Genomic DNA, 14,249 nt, shown 5'->3' with positions numbered 1-14,249 from the left:
AATTAGACAGTTAGCAACATAGGACACCCTTATGTCACACACAGGAGCAGGATGATGGGTTTGGCAATTGGTGTCCCTGCACACTTCCTGGCACTCTCATCTCTGCCAGTAATCTCTGACTATTCCTGTGTCTTTGCATCGCTCCCTCCACATTCATAGCCCTGGATGTGAGTATCCAATTGGTTGAGCCCTGGTCATGTGCCTACCCTCAGCTATTGGCAATGGAGAGAAGGAATATCTGGACCATCCAGCTTGGGGTGTTAGGCAGTGGATGAAGGCATTTCTTCTCACCAAGACTTGTACAGACACAAAAAGGTGGTTGAGATGGGCAGTACCCACGCACGCCACACCCATACCTATAATGATCTCAGTGATCCTTAAGATCCTGCTTCACCATGTGTACCTTTATCACTTCAGATACCTGGTGGATATTTCTTCTAGAGAAGCCAGTTTTGCTAGGGTTTAGACCATTCTTTCAATTACCTTTTATTATACTGCATAATTTCTTTTTTCCTTATCAACACAATTCTTTGGATTTTGGTAAGCTTAAATTTAAGAACAGTAGTTATAGCGCTGACCACTAAGATATTGTTCTGGGATGAGGAAAACGGCTGAGTGCAGTAGATCATCAATTCCAACTCATCCTTCATTTGTAGATACACAGCCAGAGTTTTGGATCAGGAATTATCTCCAGCCACAAACAACACAGAACAGATCTTGTATGTCAAAAACACAGGTGAAAGAAATATTTAGAAAAGATCATTTAAAGGGCATTCTATCTATCTGTGCTGCCAGGTAATCTAAGTACTTATCATTGGAATAAGTTAGGTCTCTAGATTACATACAAGACGACATCGCCTTAATCATTTGGCAGAACAGCTAATTGCCAGTAAGCGGAACTGTCCTACTGTCTTTTAGGTGGAACCTACTTCCGTGGACATTGTCCATTTTGATGCTTCGAGTATCCTGTGACAGAGCCCATGTGAGAAATAGCTTGCAGAAATTTAATCAGATAAAAACTTAGCTTCCCTTAAAAATTGGGACACTTCCCCCTCTCCTATGAGAGCTGTGTAAGCTAGCTAGCTGAGAGCCACCATGAGGAAGAAAACATGCTACGTACCAAGTGTGCTCTCCACAGCAACTGTCTTGGCTCTTGTAGTTGTCACTTTTATTCATCTTCTTTTGTTCCTGGTTGGTTGTTTTGTAAGCCTCCTCGATTTCTTTTTTTTTTTTTTTGAAAAAAGAAAAAAGAGGGATGGGAAGTAGGGAGGGATGGTAAGATAGAGACTGGATGCCAGGTAACCACCCAAATGAACAGAGGTAACCATGGTAGGGATGTGACTGCACCCACCATAGCAGCAGGTCTGGCAACGGCTACTGGATACCTTGTTGTCCCAAATCCTCTCCTACCAATGGCAGTCTGGTTTGTCTCAGCAGCTGTCTGCCCAGTGGCCTACATATGGTTTTAAAAAATGTCAACAACAATAAAGACTTTTACGCCTCTCCCCTCATGTATTTATATGAACTGTTTTATCTCCTACATAAAAATAGCATGTGGGACACGAGCTACTAGAGAGAACAGAAGTAAGCAATGAGACATCATCAGTAATGTCATCCTCCACTGTGGTTTATTGTTGATACTGTGAGTTTCTAACTATCCAAATTATATTCAAGTATTTCATCACCTGCTTAATCAAGCTGCAAAATAAGGAGTTAGACCACTTCAACTCCAGTGATTTGATTATGTGGTGAAGAGACTGGTGCATAAACATTAATCCTGGGAAATTAATTCATGAAAATTAGCTGGAGATACCCCTAGAGGCCTGTTTTGTTTCTATTTCTGCATAAAATGTTGAACTAACTATTTACTGAAGGTGCCGGGGTTGGGGGGGGGGACGGGAATGATTATGCATGATTCTGTAGTTATCTAGAGAGAATCCTGAAGAGGCCATGAAGTGACCTGAAGATGCATTCTGATTAAAGCTCAGTCTTGAACAGGAAAATTGCTTTGAAATGATTAAAGTTAAAATTGTTGATAATGAAGGAAAACACTTGTCCTAGAATGAGGTCTTTAGAAGGGAGAATCTCATTTTGAATCTTTTGTAAAGCATATGACTTTCTTTTTCGATGGCAAAGTACTGGGTTGTATCAACCTATCACATTGTCTCAATTTTGCAACTCAGTGGGGGCGGCAAGGAGGATTAGGAGAATGCTCTAGACAGAAATCTGGCAGGGGATGTCACTGGGTAAAGGTCTACCCTCAGGAGAGGGAAGTCTCCGTCATCCCTGGCAGCCAGCTTAGATGCATCGGCTCAGTGGAACCTTCCCAAGGCCTGACTGCAGTCTCTGCTCCCAGGGCACTTGGCTCCTTTATATGTCTGTCGTATTGGATTGTATTTTGATGCTCTGTTTAAACATCTGTCTTTCCCGCCAGTTGGTGAGGTCCTAGACGGGGTCCCATCCCACCTAGGACTGAGCCCAAAACTCTGGTTACATTTATCCTCTTTGGTAAATATTCATCTTTGCAGATATTTAAAGATAGTAATACTATATCTAAAACTTGGAGGGCAAATGTGTTTCAGAAATCAGACTGTTTGGATGTTGGAAAGGTGGTATCAGTGTCTATACACAGCATCTAAACAGTATCTATGCCATGTAACATAACGTTCCCAGCAGAGTCTGGGGCAACTTGTATAATCAAGCACGTTAATACTTCTGCAGCAAGAATTATGAATAGGCACACTGCAGGGGATAAATAAAGGATATGATTTCGTAACAGTTTAGGTCATGTCTGGTTTTGCTACCAGAGAGTTACAAAACAATTGAACTTTCGGAGCTCTTTGGATTTTGGAATTGTAGATAAGGTATTGTGAGCCTGTATTATACATCTTTAGGAAGGAAAGCGTTCTCATCCAAGGGAAATATTCCCAGGTACCAGGACCCTTCCTCTTGTCACTTCAGGGAGGAGAAAGAGAACAGCGCTGGGATTTTCTGGATGGTGATGTGTTCTCATAACTGGTGCTGCTACTAGGGTCCCTGTAGGAGGGGGGCAATGGAAGTGGTCCATTCCCCACAAATAAAGCTTTCTCAGTGTGCCACCACTGCCTCTGTGCCTTTTACCTTACCTGCTGCTGCTTCCCCTCTAACTTATTTCTCCATTTTTCTAGCGCTTTCCTTCTCCCCTCCTTTCTTCCTATATATTCTTTTGCTCACCAGCTTAGGTCTTAGGAGTGTTGATACTTTCCTTGTTTGTCTTCTGCATAATTCTTTAGTACATGACCCTCCTGCCTCTCATTCACCTCTACAACCAAAGCTTTGCCATTACTAGTTTGTGTTTGAGTAGATGCCAGTCAGTGCTTGCTTAGACTTCAAGCAGTCTCCCTACATGTTTTTGTTTAGAAGACTATGTTTATCTGCTCAGCACTGTGTAGATAAGCATCTTGGGAATGTGTGCTGGTTGACAAGCCACTACTACTCTCCTTCTGACCCTTGTCTACTGTATCAAACAATGTTAATGAAAACCTCAGATTTATATATGTTAATCCATGTGTAAAAATAAAGTAGGTGCTATCATTTCTATCCTTCAGACTTACAAAAAATATCCTTTTCATAGTATTTTAAAACAGTGCCGTTGCTTATTTTTCCATATGGTATGTTTTTGCCTGTCTTTATTTCTAATTCTTTTTGATTCACTTAGACCACGCATCTGCTTTTGTTCACAATTTCAAGAGAGCTCACTTTTATGCTCTCTGATAAAGGAATTATTTTGTTCTCCTCAACCTCTTTCTCTTAGTCTTTTAGGTTGTTTTTAAGTACCTGCCTTGAGTGTTGTTGTTGTGTAACACTGACATTCCCAGAAAATGGTGGCCACAGAGGCAGGGCCAGGAGGGTAAATCTCTGCGCTATCAGGGCATCCTTCTCTGTGGAGCTGAGTACCAGCAACACCCACAGTGGAAGCCGATGTTGCTCTGTCTCTTCTCTGCGTGAGCGATGCACTGTTCCATCCAGCGATTGATGGCGTTGTGTTTTCCTTGGTGACGCACACCAAGATGCAGTGGGTGAGATGTTAGACGTCTGTTCCTTGTGGCTGGCATTGTGATGATCTTTGCTGTCCTCCATTTAGTTGGAGTCCTTCCACGGGATTAGTAACTGGTGTACAGTGCTCTGCTCCCTCGGGATTGATCACCAGTGCACAGAACCTGCCCTGCACTCTCCACTTGCAGCATCATATTGAATGCACAGTACCAAAGCATGGGCCCTGAGTGAAGTCCCATGTTTCTCTCCTGTGTCCTGCTCTCCAGGTGCCACTCGCATCTCTGGTCTTATCAGTAGTTATCAAGACAACATCCTCTTTTGTGGTACTCCAGTCCAGAAAAAGTTTGTCAATACAGCAGTGAGCAGTGTTCCCTGGCTGCCACTGTGAGCAGACTGATGTGGATGTTGTATTCAGGAAAAGTTTAATGTGTGGAAGAGGACAAGTAGCCAGAATTTTGGTCTGTTACTCAAAAACCAATGGTACTCATCCCAGGAGACTGAGGACCAGTCACTATACATTTCTCTCCTCCCTAATATTGTTCATTTGTTTTGGAGGTAAATGGTGGTCACCAGAGGCAATCCAAACCAATTTTCTTTGCCTGTGTAATATATTTAAAAATTCTTAAGAGGCAGTAAATATAACAATTTTAAATCTATGTATTTCATGTTTTAAATTCCATACTGTAACTTTAAAAAATTCTTTTGAGACTCGACCAAAGAACTGTATCAAGAACTGTATCACTAGTTTGTGGTCAATCCACAGTGGCACATCATCTGTAAAGCTCTTATGTCACTTAATATTGTTTTCCAGCAAACTATGGATGTTTCTCTTAAGATAAGTTAGGGAATTTCCTTGATGCCCAGATCAGAAAATATAGCATTTCCAGATCTTAGCTTTCCTCTTTAATGAACATTCACTCATTCAACAAATATTTGTTGCTGAAAAGTAATTCCTAATCTTGGATGAAACATTGTCCTTCTCAGAAAACATTTTAATCACATAAACTTGGAAGTTTTATGCTTCACCTGATTTTTCATATTGGTCCTCTTCTGACCTGGCTCTAGTTCTGAACATCTTTTTAAAAAGGAGTTTGCTCACATTAACAGTCATCTTCTTCCTTCCTTAACTTCTTTTCTGTGTTTTCCCCTCTGTCCTATCTCTAGACTCATGTGCTTATGTTTGTCCTTGCTCAGCAATGACCAGTACAAAGTAACTGGTTTTATTTTTAGTATTTTACCACAGTACTCACAGACTGTCCTTGCAAGCTCTTCCTTCAACAGAGGGTGCCCTGAAGCCAAGAATCAGAAGAGTGTTCTGTAGACTGTAGCCCTGTGGAAATGGGTGGAGGGAACCAGAGTAACACACACCTGTGCCCCTGGCACATGAAGCAAAGGCTGGGCCCATGAAGGCTGTGCCTGCCAGATGCCAAAATAACTTCTTAGTGGAGCCAATTCGATCAAAGACAGGCAGTTCACTGTAAATTTAGTCCATGTGGTCCCTTGGCAGCATTTGGACAAAACAAACCAGTTGACTGATAGCACTGATCACTTTCCAGACAGTAATTTTGGTGTTTGCCAGAGAAGGGATTTCTAAAGAGGGAGCAGGAATATATAGGGGGTGTTTATAGTGATCCCTTGGATGCAAAATAAATAAATAAATAATTAGAACTTTGGATCTGAAAAATAAGAATTTGAGCTTTACTAACATTTGGTTTTATAGAGTGTTAATACTAATACATATGTATATATAATTTTAATATACTTTTATATAATTATATATTATATAATTTTATATTTATATATTATATATACAATTTTAAATATATAAATACAAAGGTGAATTCTCAAGTATTTTTGCTAGTGGGGTACACAATCAAAATAGTTTGGTGACAAATATTCTAGATCCTTGATTCCCCATCTTTGGGCAAAAGACTTATTGTAAGAGGCTCATTAATACATGTAAATGGACCTGTTTTCTCATTCAGTAGATACTAAAAATACAATGATCTGCTAAGGGTTTATAATGTTTAATGCGTTTTTGGTGTTGTGTTTTAAAATCTACTGTAAAAGTGAATTCCTCAAGCCTAAAAATACTGTGAATCCATTGGAGGAGACACATCTACACAGGGAACACAAACGAGCAAAGAGAGGGGAGTGTTGAGTCCCAATAAAATATTAGGTTGGTTGGTCAGAGTATTTAAGCTATTGAAAAAAATTGTATTCAATACATGCGTAAGCATCTCTCTTTCTCTCTCGCTCTTTAATAACAGATTTTTTTTCCTTTTTTTTCTCATCCTCTTCCTTTGTTCCCCTATTTTGTGTGCATATTGGGACATCTCAGGAGCTGGCTTCCAGCACAGTGTTCCTTTTTATTTATGTCTGTATTGGTTTACTAGGGCTGTCATAACAAGATACTACAGACTGCATGGCTTAAACAAATTTTCTCACAGTTCTGGAGCCTAGAAGTCCAAGATCACTGTGTTGGTGAGTTTGGTTTCTTCCAAGGCCACTCTCATTGGCGTGCAAGTGACTGTCCTTTTGCTGTGTGCCTACATGGTCTTTCACCTGTCTACATGCAACCCTGTTACCTCTTTGTGTGCCTTAATCTCCTCTTCTTACAAGCATACCATCAGATTGGGTTAGGGCCTCCCCTAATGACCTCATTTTATCTTAGTCCCTTCTTTAAAGGCCCTATCTCCAAACACAGTCACATTCTGAGGTACTAGGGGTTAGGGCTTCAGTATATGAATTTGGGGGGAACACAATTCTGCCCATAATGTGCATTTCCTTTTGATAAATCTGCTTGTTTCAGGAAAGTATGTGGGACCTAGGAATATCAAGAAGTAGTATGATTAGGGTGACCGTATCTTAATTTGTCCAGGACAGTCTTGGACAAATTATTATCCTGACTTAATTTAAAAAGTGCCCCCATTGACTGTCAGAAGTGTCTCATTTGTATAATAAATTATATGGTGATGATCCTGATATAGATATTCGAGAGCCAGAGGGCATGTATTAAAGCCTCAGCTCAAAAAATGTATTGTTATACCTGAGTTTCCTCAACTATGAAGTAGAGACAATAATAGTACCTGCATCAGGGTTATTGTGAGAATTAAATGAGTCAGTATGTATAAGTAAGTCGTTTGGAACATCACCCTGAAAATAGTGAACACTGTGTGTGACACTGAGTAAGCACAGAGGAAATATGTTTGTCAGAGGTGATTATATTTGTAGGTATGATGGTTACTTTTGTCGGTCAACTTGGCTGGGCCAAGATGCCTAGATATTTGGTCAAACATCATTCAGCGAGAGTGGTTTTGGATGAGATTTACATTTAGATGGGTGGACTTTGAAAGCAGGTTGGATAAGTCACACCCACATACTGCAGATCTGTCAGTTGAAGGCCTGAAAAGAACAAAAGGCTGACATTCCCCCAACCAGGGAGGAATTTACCAGCAGATTGCCTTTGAACTTGCTTAAACTACAGCTCTTTCCTGAGTCTCTAGCCTACTGGCCCTCTGCATCAGATTTTTGGACTCACCAAGTCTCCATAATTGGGTGAGCTAATTCCTTAAAATAAATCTCTTCCTATATATACACACATCTTATTGGTTCTGTTTCTCTGGAAGACCATGCCTAACACAGTATGTGTGGACACCAAAGCTGTACCTGAAGAGAACTTTTAATTTGTTTAAAGTTTAATATATTTCTGGATTTTTATGCCCTTTTAAATTCACTGTGTTCTTTGCATGTCTATGTACATACCAACCAAAAAAAATAAAGATCCGTGACAAGATAGCTAAGAGAGTGACTAGGCACTCTCTATCTTAATCTCAGTCTTTAAAAAACAGTTATATTTTGCATTCCCATACCATATTTTAAAATGATACTGACATTATCCATCTGTGGGAATTTTCACCATTATTTATAATTATGAAGATGAATCATTTTTTTCAGGAAGTTCAGAGTAGCATCTCTAATAAATGTTTGGAATAAAATTATAATAGGTTTTGGTCAACTGAATGTTGATTTAAAAAAATTGAATCACTCTGTAAAAATTGATCTCCGAAACTAGGAAATCAGGCAAAAATATTGGCAAGAGTTCAGCCAAGTTAAAAGATTGGCAGATCAACCTTATGAAAAAAGTTAAACAACTTGGAAAAGCAAATAAAGGCTTGAGGAACAACTGAGTAGCAGCTATCAAATCTAAAAAGGGTTATTGTGGAGGGGATGGAGACCAGCTGTTCTCTAGCTCAGCTGAGCCCAGACAAGAACAAAAATAGATTAAAAAACGGCAGCATGACAGACCATTTAGATCTAGGCTTCTGCAGTTAATATGGTTAGAATGGTTACTCAGGAGTTCCAGATATATTCAAGAGAGTTTTTAAAGTTGGTTAGGTTTACCTTTTTTCTTGGTGTGAAGCCAAGTGGAAAGTCCAGATCCAGATTTCTAGTGGGGTTAATCAGAATCGCTTGGATGTGGGATAGGGCTTTTGTAAAAGCCACAGGCTCCATATTTATGAAGTGATAGGAAGTGGTTTCCAGGATATGCTGTTAAGAATAAAGGTACCATGCAAAAGGGAACATATACCTTCAGTATGAGAAAAAAGGGAAATAAGAATGTAATAGATAAAAACTGATAAAAATATGTATTTGGGTTTCTTTTTGGGGGAAAAAAAAGGATAAACCAGAAACTAATTAATTTAGTTAGCCTATTAGAGAGGTAAGGTAGCAGATGGGAGTGGAACTTCTGTGTATCTTTTATTAGTTTATTATTTCCTATTGCTGCTGTAATAAATCACCACAAGTTTAGTGGCTTAAGACAACGTAAGTTTATTATTTTACAGTTCTGGAGGCCAGAAGTCCAAAATGGGCACTAGGCTAAAATTAAGGTATCAGTGGGGCTGCCTTTATTCTGGAAGCTTTAGGAGATAATTTGTTTCCTTGCCAGCTTTCAGAGTCCACCTGCATTCCTTGGCTCATGGCCCTGTTCTGCATCAGCATCTTCAAATAGCTCTCTGAATCTGACCCTTCTGCCTAGCTGGTCTACATTTAAGACCCTTGTGATTACATTTGTATCCATGGGATCCTACAGGATAGTCTCCTTATCTTAAGACCAACTGATCAGCAACCTTAAATCCATCTGTAACCTTAATTCCCCTTTTGCCCTGGAACATTACATATTCACACCTTCTGGGGATCAGGATATGCACCTTGGGAGTTTGTGTGGGGACATTATTCTGCATGCCATACCTTTTAAGAATAATTTTACTCTTAAACCATTTAAATATTTATTCAAAAGTTAAGTTGAATCAAAAAGGATAACAAAAGCGAACTCTAAAATTGAATACAAATAGAAACAAATGGGCCTAACTATATATCGAATGGAAATATAACTGTATATTGGGAAGAAAAAAAGACTGAATTCAACTAAGTTTTGAATACAGGACTCTGCCAATACACCCTTAAAATGAGATCTATTTTAAGGACCAAAGTAATTGCAAAGAAATCTCGATTTTTACTCAGGAAATTTGTTGTTGGTAGTATTCATAGTATAGTGATCTCAAAACTATTTTTTGTGTATTTTAGGATAGTGTAAATGTGTTGTTATGGGGAGACAGAGTGCTCACTCTGGAAGAAGGGAGATAGAAATAGGGAATGCAGGAAGGTAAGAGAGAATCCTGTGGTTTGGGGCTTTTTATGTTTATCCCCTGAAATGGCATAGAAGATTGACACCCCCAGGAGCAATGAGCACATCTAGTACCAGATCTTGATTTCTAAATAGCATTCCTTGATAAAAGAAACCAAGGCTCTTTAAAGAGATGTCTAATTTCAGAGGGAACAGGTATAAAGAACAAGGTAAGCCCACAACACCTAATGGTACCAAAAAGTTAGGAAGTGCTCAAAGATTCATGGAGACATATCCAAGAATGAACAAAGGACTCCCACTGGCCCAATGTAGGACATCTGAGTATCAAAAAAAAAAACCAAATGATTGATAGTAAGATTTTCAATTTAAAAAGGAATCTTTTATGTTAAAATATAGGCATTTGGGGACTTCCCTGGTGGTTCAGAGGCTAAGACTCCATGCTCCCAATGCAGGGGGCCTGGGTTTGATCCCTGTTCAGGGACCTAGATCCCACAAGCCACAACTAAAAGATCCTGTGTGCCACAATTAAAAAAAAACTATATATATATATATGTATATATATATATATATATATATAGGCATTTGAGGTTGGAGGGGACAGCACTTCTTAAGAAGGGAAGCTAATAAACGTAAAAGAAATAACAAATTTAGAAAGGATAATTGATTATCCTGTTTCAGGCAGGATAATCAATAGATTTTAAAATTATTAGATGCTTTAGAAACCAGCTTCCTTCAGAGAGCAGTGAGATGATATGTTGTTGACATACAGGATATTTACATTTCAAAATATCATCCCCCTGATTACTTATTACAAAAGGAAAATGGTTTGCAAGAGAAACCTGGTCAACATCACCTTAATCGAATGATCAAACGTCACATGACATGAGATGAACTGATATTTTGTGCCTCCTGATGTGATAAAATGGTAAGAATATAATATCAACTATATGGTATTCTTGCCAAGAATACTTGACTCTAATCAGGAGGGGAAAAAAATCGGGCAATTACAGATGTAGAACCTCTAGATTAAGCCAAATGGAAACTGAAGCATCCTAGTGACAATCATGATGCAATTTGTGATCCTCAGTTGAAAATTTAAAAAAAATCGCTCTGAAACACATTTGGACAATTGAAAATATTTGTATATGGGCTGTACATTAAGTAATATTGTATCAATATTAAATGTCTTGCATATAATGTATTGTGTTCATGTAGGAAAGTGTCTTAGGTGATACATGCTGAAGTATTTGGGGATAAATTCAGCATAATGACAACTTTCAAATGTTTCAGGAAAAAGTATATGTGTAGAAATACATATATGCACATATGAGAGGGGAATGAATGCAGCAAAATGTAAATAACTGGTGAATTTTGGTGAACAGAGCTGTTTTTATACAACATTTTCAAATTTTCTGTAGGTTTGATTTTTACAGTAACAAGTTGAAGAAAAATTCCTTTATTGGGCCCATGGGCTTCTTGGTACCCTTTGGGCTTATTTTGTTTGTATTTCAAGATGTTGTGAATGTTTTCTTTACTTTTTTTTTTTTTAAGGTTTCTGGTTATCTATTTGGAAGTGTCTCCCTTGACATCCAGCTCTGAGTCTCTGGGCAGTGTTTTTTTTCAAATGCATATAAATAGAAGAACTTTAATGAAAGCAGTGTCATATGTTAATTACTATGGAGCACCAATTTATAGGGAAAACATTTGAAAATAAAATGGACACATAGTATCTGGTTTATAGATGGCACTCAATATGAGTGTGTTTTGTAAGCTTCTGCATACCATTAAAATACTACCTGATAGCACCAACAAAAGGCACAGATTCCCCTTCACAGGTCTGAGGGAGGGCCTGGAAATCTCTGAGTATAGGGCCTTGATCTGCATTTTAAACCGGTTTGCTACACTTTTTTTTTTTTTTTTTTTGCTACATTCTTTGGAGCATTGCAGTTCATGTCCCTAGGGAGCCCTGACATGTCTTTAAGGGCTCCCTCCCTCTCAGAACTCAGTCTTATATCCTCCAGGAGAAGTTCCCTTCCCTTGCTTCCTCTTCCATCCTGGTATGTCTTTTACCATCTGCAATGATTTTCATATAGATTTTCCTCCACTTATGATAGGGTTACATCCTGATAAACCCACTGAAGGTTGAAAATATCTTAAGTAAAAAATGCATTCAATAAACTTAACTTACCAAGCATCATGGCTTCGTCTAGCCTACCTTAAACGTGCTCAGAACATTTAACATTAGCCTACGGTTGGGCAAAATTAGCTAACACAAAGCCTATTTTATAATAAAGTACTGACTATCTCATGTAAGGTATTGAATACTGTACTGAAAGTGAAAAACAAAATGGTTGTAAGTGTATCAATTGTTTACCCTTGTAATTGTGCAGCTCAAAGACACTGCCCAGCATCACAAGAAAGTATCAGTATCATACCGTATATTGCTAGCCTGGGAAAAGATCAAAATTGGAAGTACGGTTTCTACTGAGTGCGTCTTGCTTTCACACCATCATATTCTACTGAGCGCATCTTGCTTTCACACCATCATAAAGTCAAAAGTCATAAGTCGAACCATCATCAGTAGAAGACCATACACTGGATTTTTCTCCCTTGGTTTCCCGCCTCTCCTCGTGAGCAGCAGATCCAAATTGCTCAGTGTACTTTCGGTGGAGGCACCCTACCCAGCCTCACACCTAACTTCTGCTGCTCATCCAGTATGTGGGACAGGATTTTTTACAACATATAGATATTTTTAAGGTATCTCTGATTTTCCACCAAAAAAAAAAAAAAAGAAAGAAAGAAAAAGTCTCTCTGAGATACTGGGAACGCTGGAGGAAATTCTGAGAATGTAAACCAGATTCATGCCTCCAGGGGTTAAGCAACCAGTCTACCGACGATAGAGGTTAAGGGTGCAGCCCCTGAACTTGGACTACTCAGCCTTGAAGCCAGCCTCTGTGGCTTGAGAGCTATGTGACCTCTGGCTAGTGCTTTAACCTCCCTGAACATAGTTTTCTCTTATGCAAAAAGGGGATATCAGTACCTACCTCAAATGGTTGTATTAAAGGAACTTACATATATAAAGCACCTAGAAAAAATGCCACTAAGGGTTTACTCTCTTAATCATCATCGTTATCTTTCCATGGAACATCAGACCTGGATCAAATTCTGTTTTCAAGATATTAATGATGATCCTGTATAAAAGAACATCTTTCTCACTTTGTGTTTCTCACGAGTTCAGGTTTCCCTGGGACTCCTGCATGGTCATGCTACTCACATCCTGTGGCCTCCAGAGCGCTGGCAGAAATTGGAATCTGTTCTTCCTCCAGAGCGCTTGCCCATTCAGAGTGAAGAGGACTGCCTGCATGGATCTCCCTGAGCTGCTGTGATGGGGAGGCACCACCACCAACCCCAGGAAGAGGGATGGAGAAGAGGAACACCATAGGGTCAACGCTTCCCCCAAGATGATGCTGTGCAAGAAACATTTCTATCACATTAAGATGATCTGTATTAGTAGAGAAAGAGTTGTAAAATATTAAATAGTATTAAATGTCACCTGATTTTGTGTTAAATTGTAATACCCTGTTCAATGCCAAAAAAATGCAGACCTTTGGGAATATGAAAATTTTATTCCCATGTCTCAAAGGCATACATTTTGGATTTTTTACGCATACATATTCTGTTGATAGATTTTGATTTTGGAGCTTACTGCTGGAAGAATATGAAGACTAATATGTGATGGAAGTAAATAACATTACTCAGTTACTCTGAAGATGGAAGATGAAGAAACATTATACACATAGTGTTAGGAATTATAATTGACAGTATCTACAATGCAGTGACTGTCAGGAAGAACAGTAAACTATGATGTAACAATAAAACACTGATTTGCTCAGGTACTGTTTTGGGTGTTTATTATTTGACCTGTAATAATCATCCATTAATAAGGAATACATTCTCTCTTTGGGAAGGGAGGAAGCAATGGGGAATCAATCTCTCAATATTTTCATATAGCCAAATCTTTCTTACTGGCCCTTTTTTAATCCAGAACTTCTTAGTGATCTCATGCCTATGCACATTGATGAGTAAACCTATTTGTCAATATTCGGATACTGTTTGGTAAAATGTTCTGAGTGAAATGGAAAAATCACTCTAGATCAAGTTTGATTTTTTTCCCCCTCCCAATGATTTTTCAGTGCTCATGTCTATAATTCTGAAATCACCTATTGAAAAGTGGAGTAATAGTGGCATAATAGATTTTATAATTGTATAGCTAAGGAGGTAAATTCCCTGCATGCTAGTCTATATGTATGAAGCTTTTCTTTTTTCCCTCCCATTGGTTGGAGGTTTGTGCTTATGGAAACTACATCTCTAGCTCAATCTCCTCTGTGTGCCTCGTCTCATTTTCTTTTGTTTCATCAGCAGATAAGATCCCAGACAAGGATTAGTCATCTTTCAAATGTGGATGCAAACTCATTAGCTGGCAGGAACAGAAAGAGCAACAGCAAAAAACATATGCAAAGTAAGAGTATATGTTACTAATAATAATTCATTAGCATCATAATAG

At 38.7% G+C, this 14,249-nt stretch overlaps 1 protein-coding gene across 2 annotated transcripts in view; it reads left to right on the top strand.

Annotated features, from left to right (window-relative positions):
* Positions 1-13,581, top strand: part of IMMP2L (inner mitochondrial membrane peptidase subunit 2) — a 904,501-nt gene extending 890,920 nt beyond the window's left edge. For both annotated transcript variants that reach the window (XM_067746752.1, XM_067746751.1), the window contains one exon: positions 12,924-13,581. In XM_067746752.1, the coding sequence (XP_067602853.1) occupies positions 12,924-13,061 (138 nt within the window). In that variant the 3' untranslated portion in view covers positions 13,062-13,581. The remainder of the gene's footprint in view (positions 1-12,923) is intronic.
* The last annotated feature ends 668 nt before the right edge of the window (positions 13,582-14,249 follow it).

The sequence above is a fragment of the Pseudorca crassidens genome, chromosome 8 (genome assembly GCF_039906515.1).
Source record: "Pseudorca crassidens isolate mPseCra1 chromosome 8, mPseCra1.hap1, whole genome shotgun sequence".
NCBI classification, from domain to species: domain Eukaryota; kingdom Metazoa; phylum Chordata; class Mammalia; order Artiodactyla; family Delphinidae; genus Pseudorca; species Pseudorca crassidens.
This window is presented reverse-complemented; position numbering and strand designations above follow the sequence as displayed.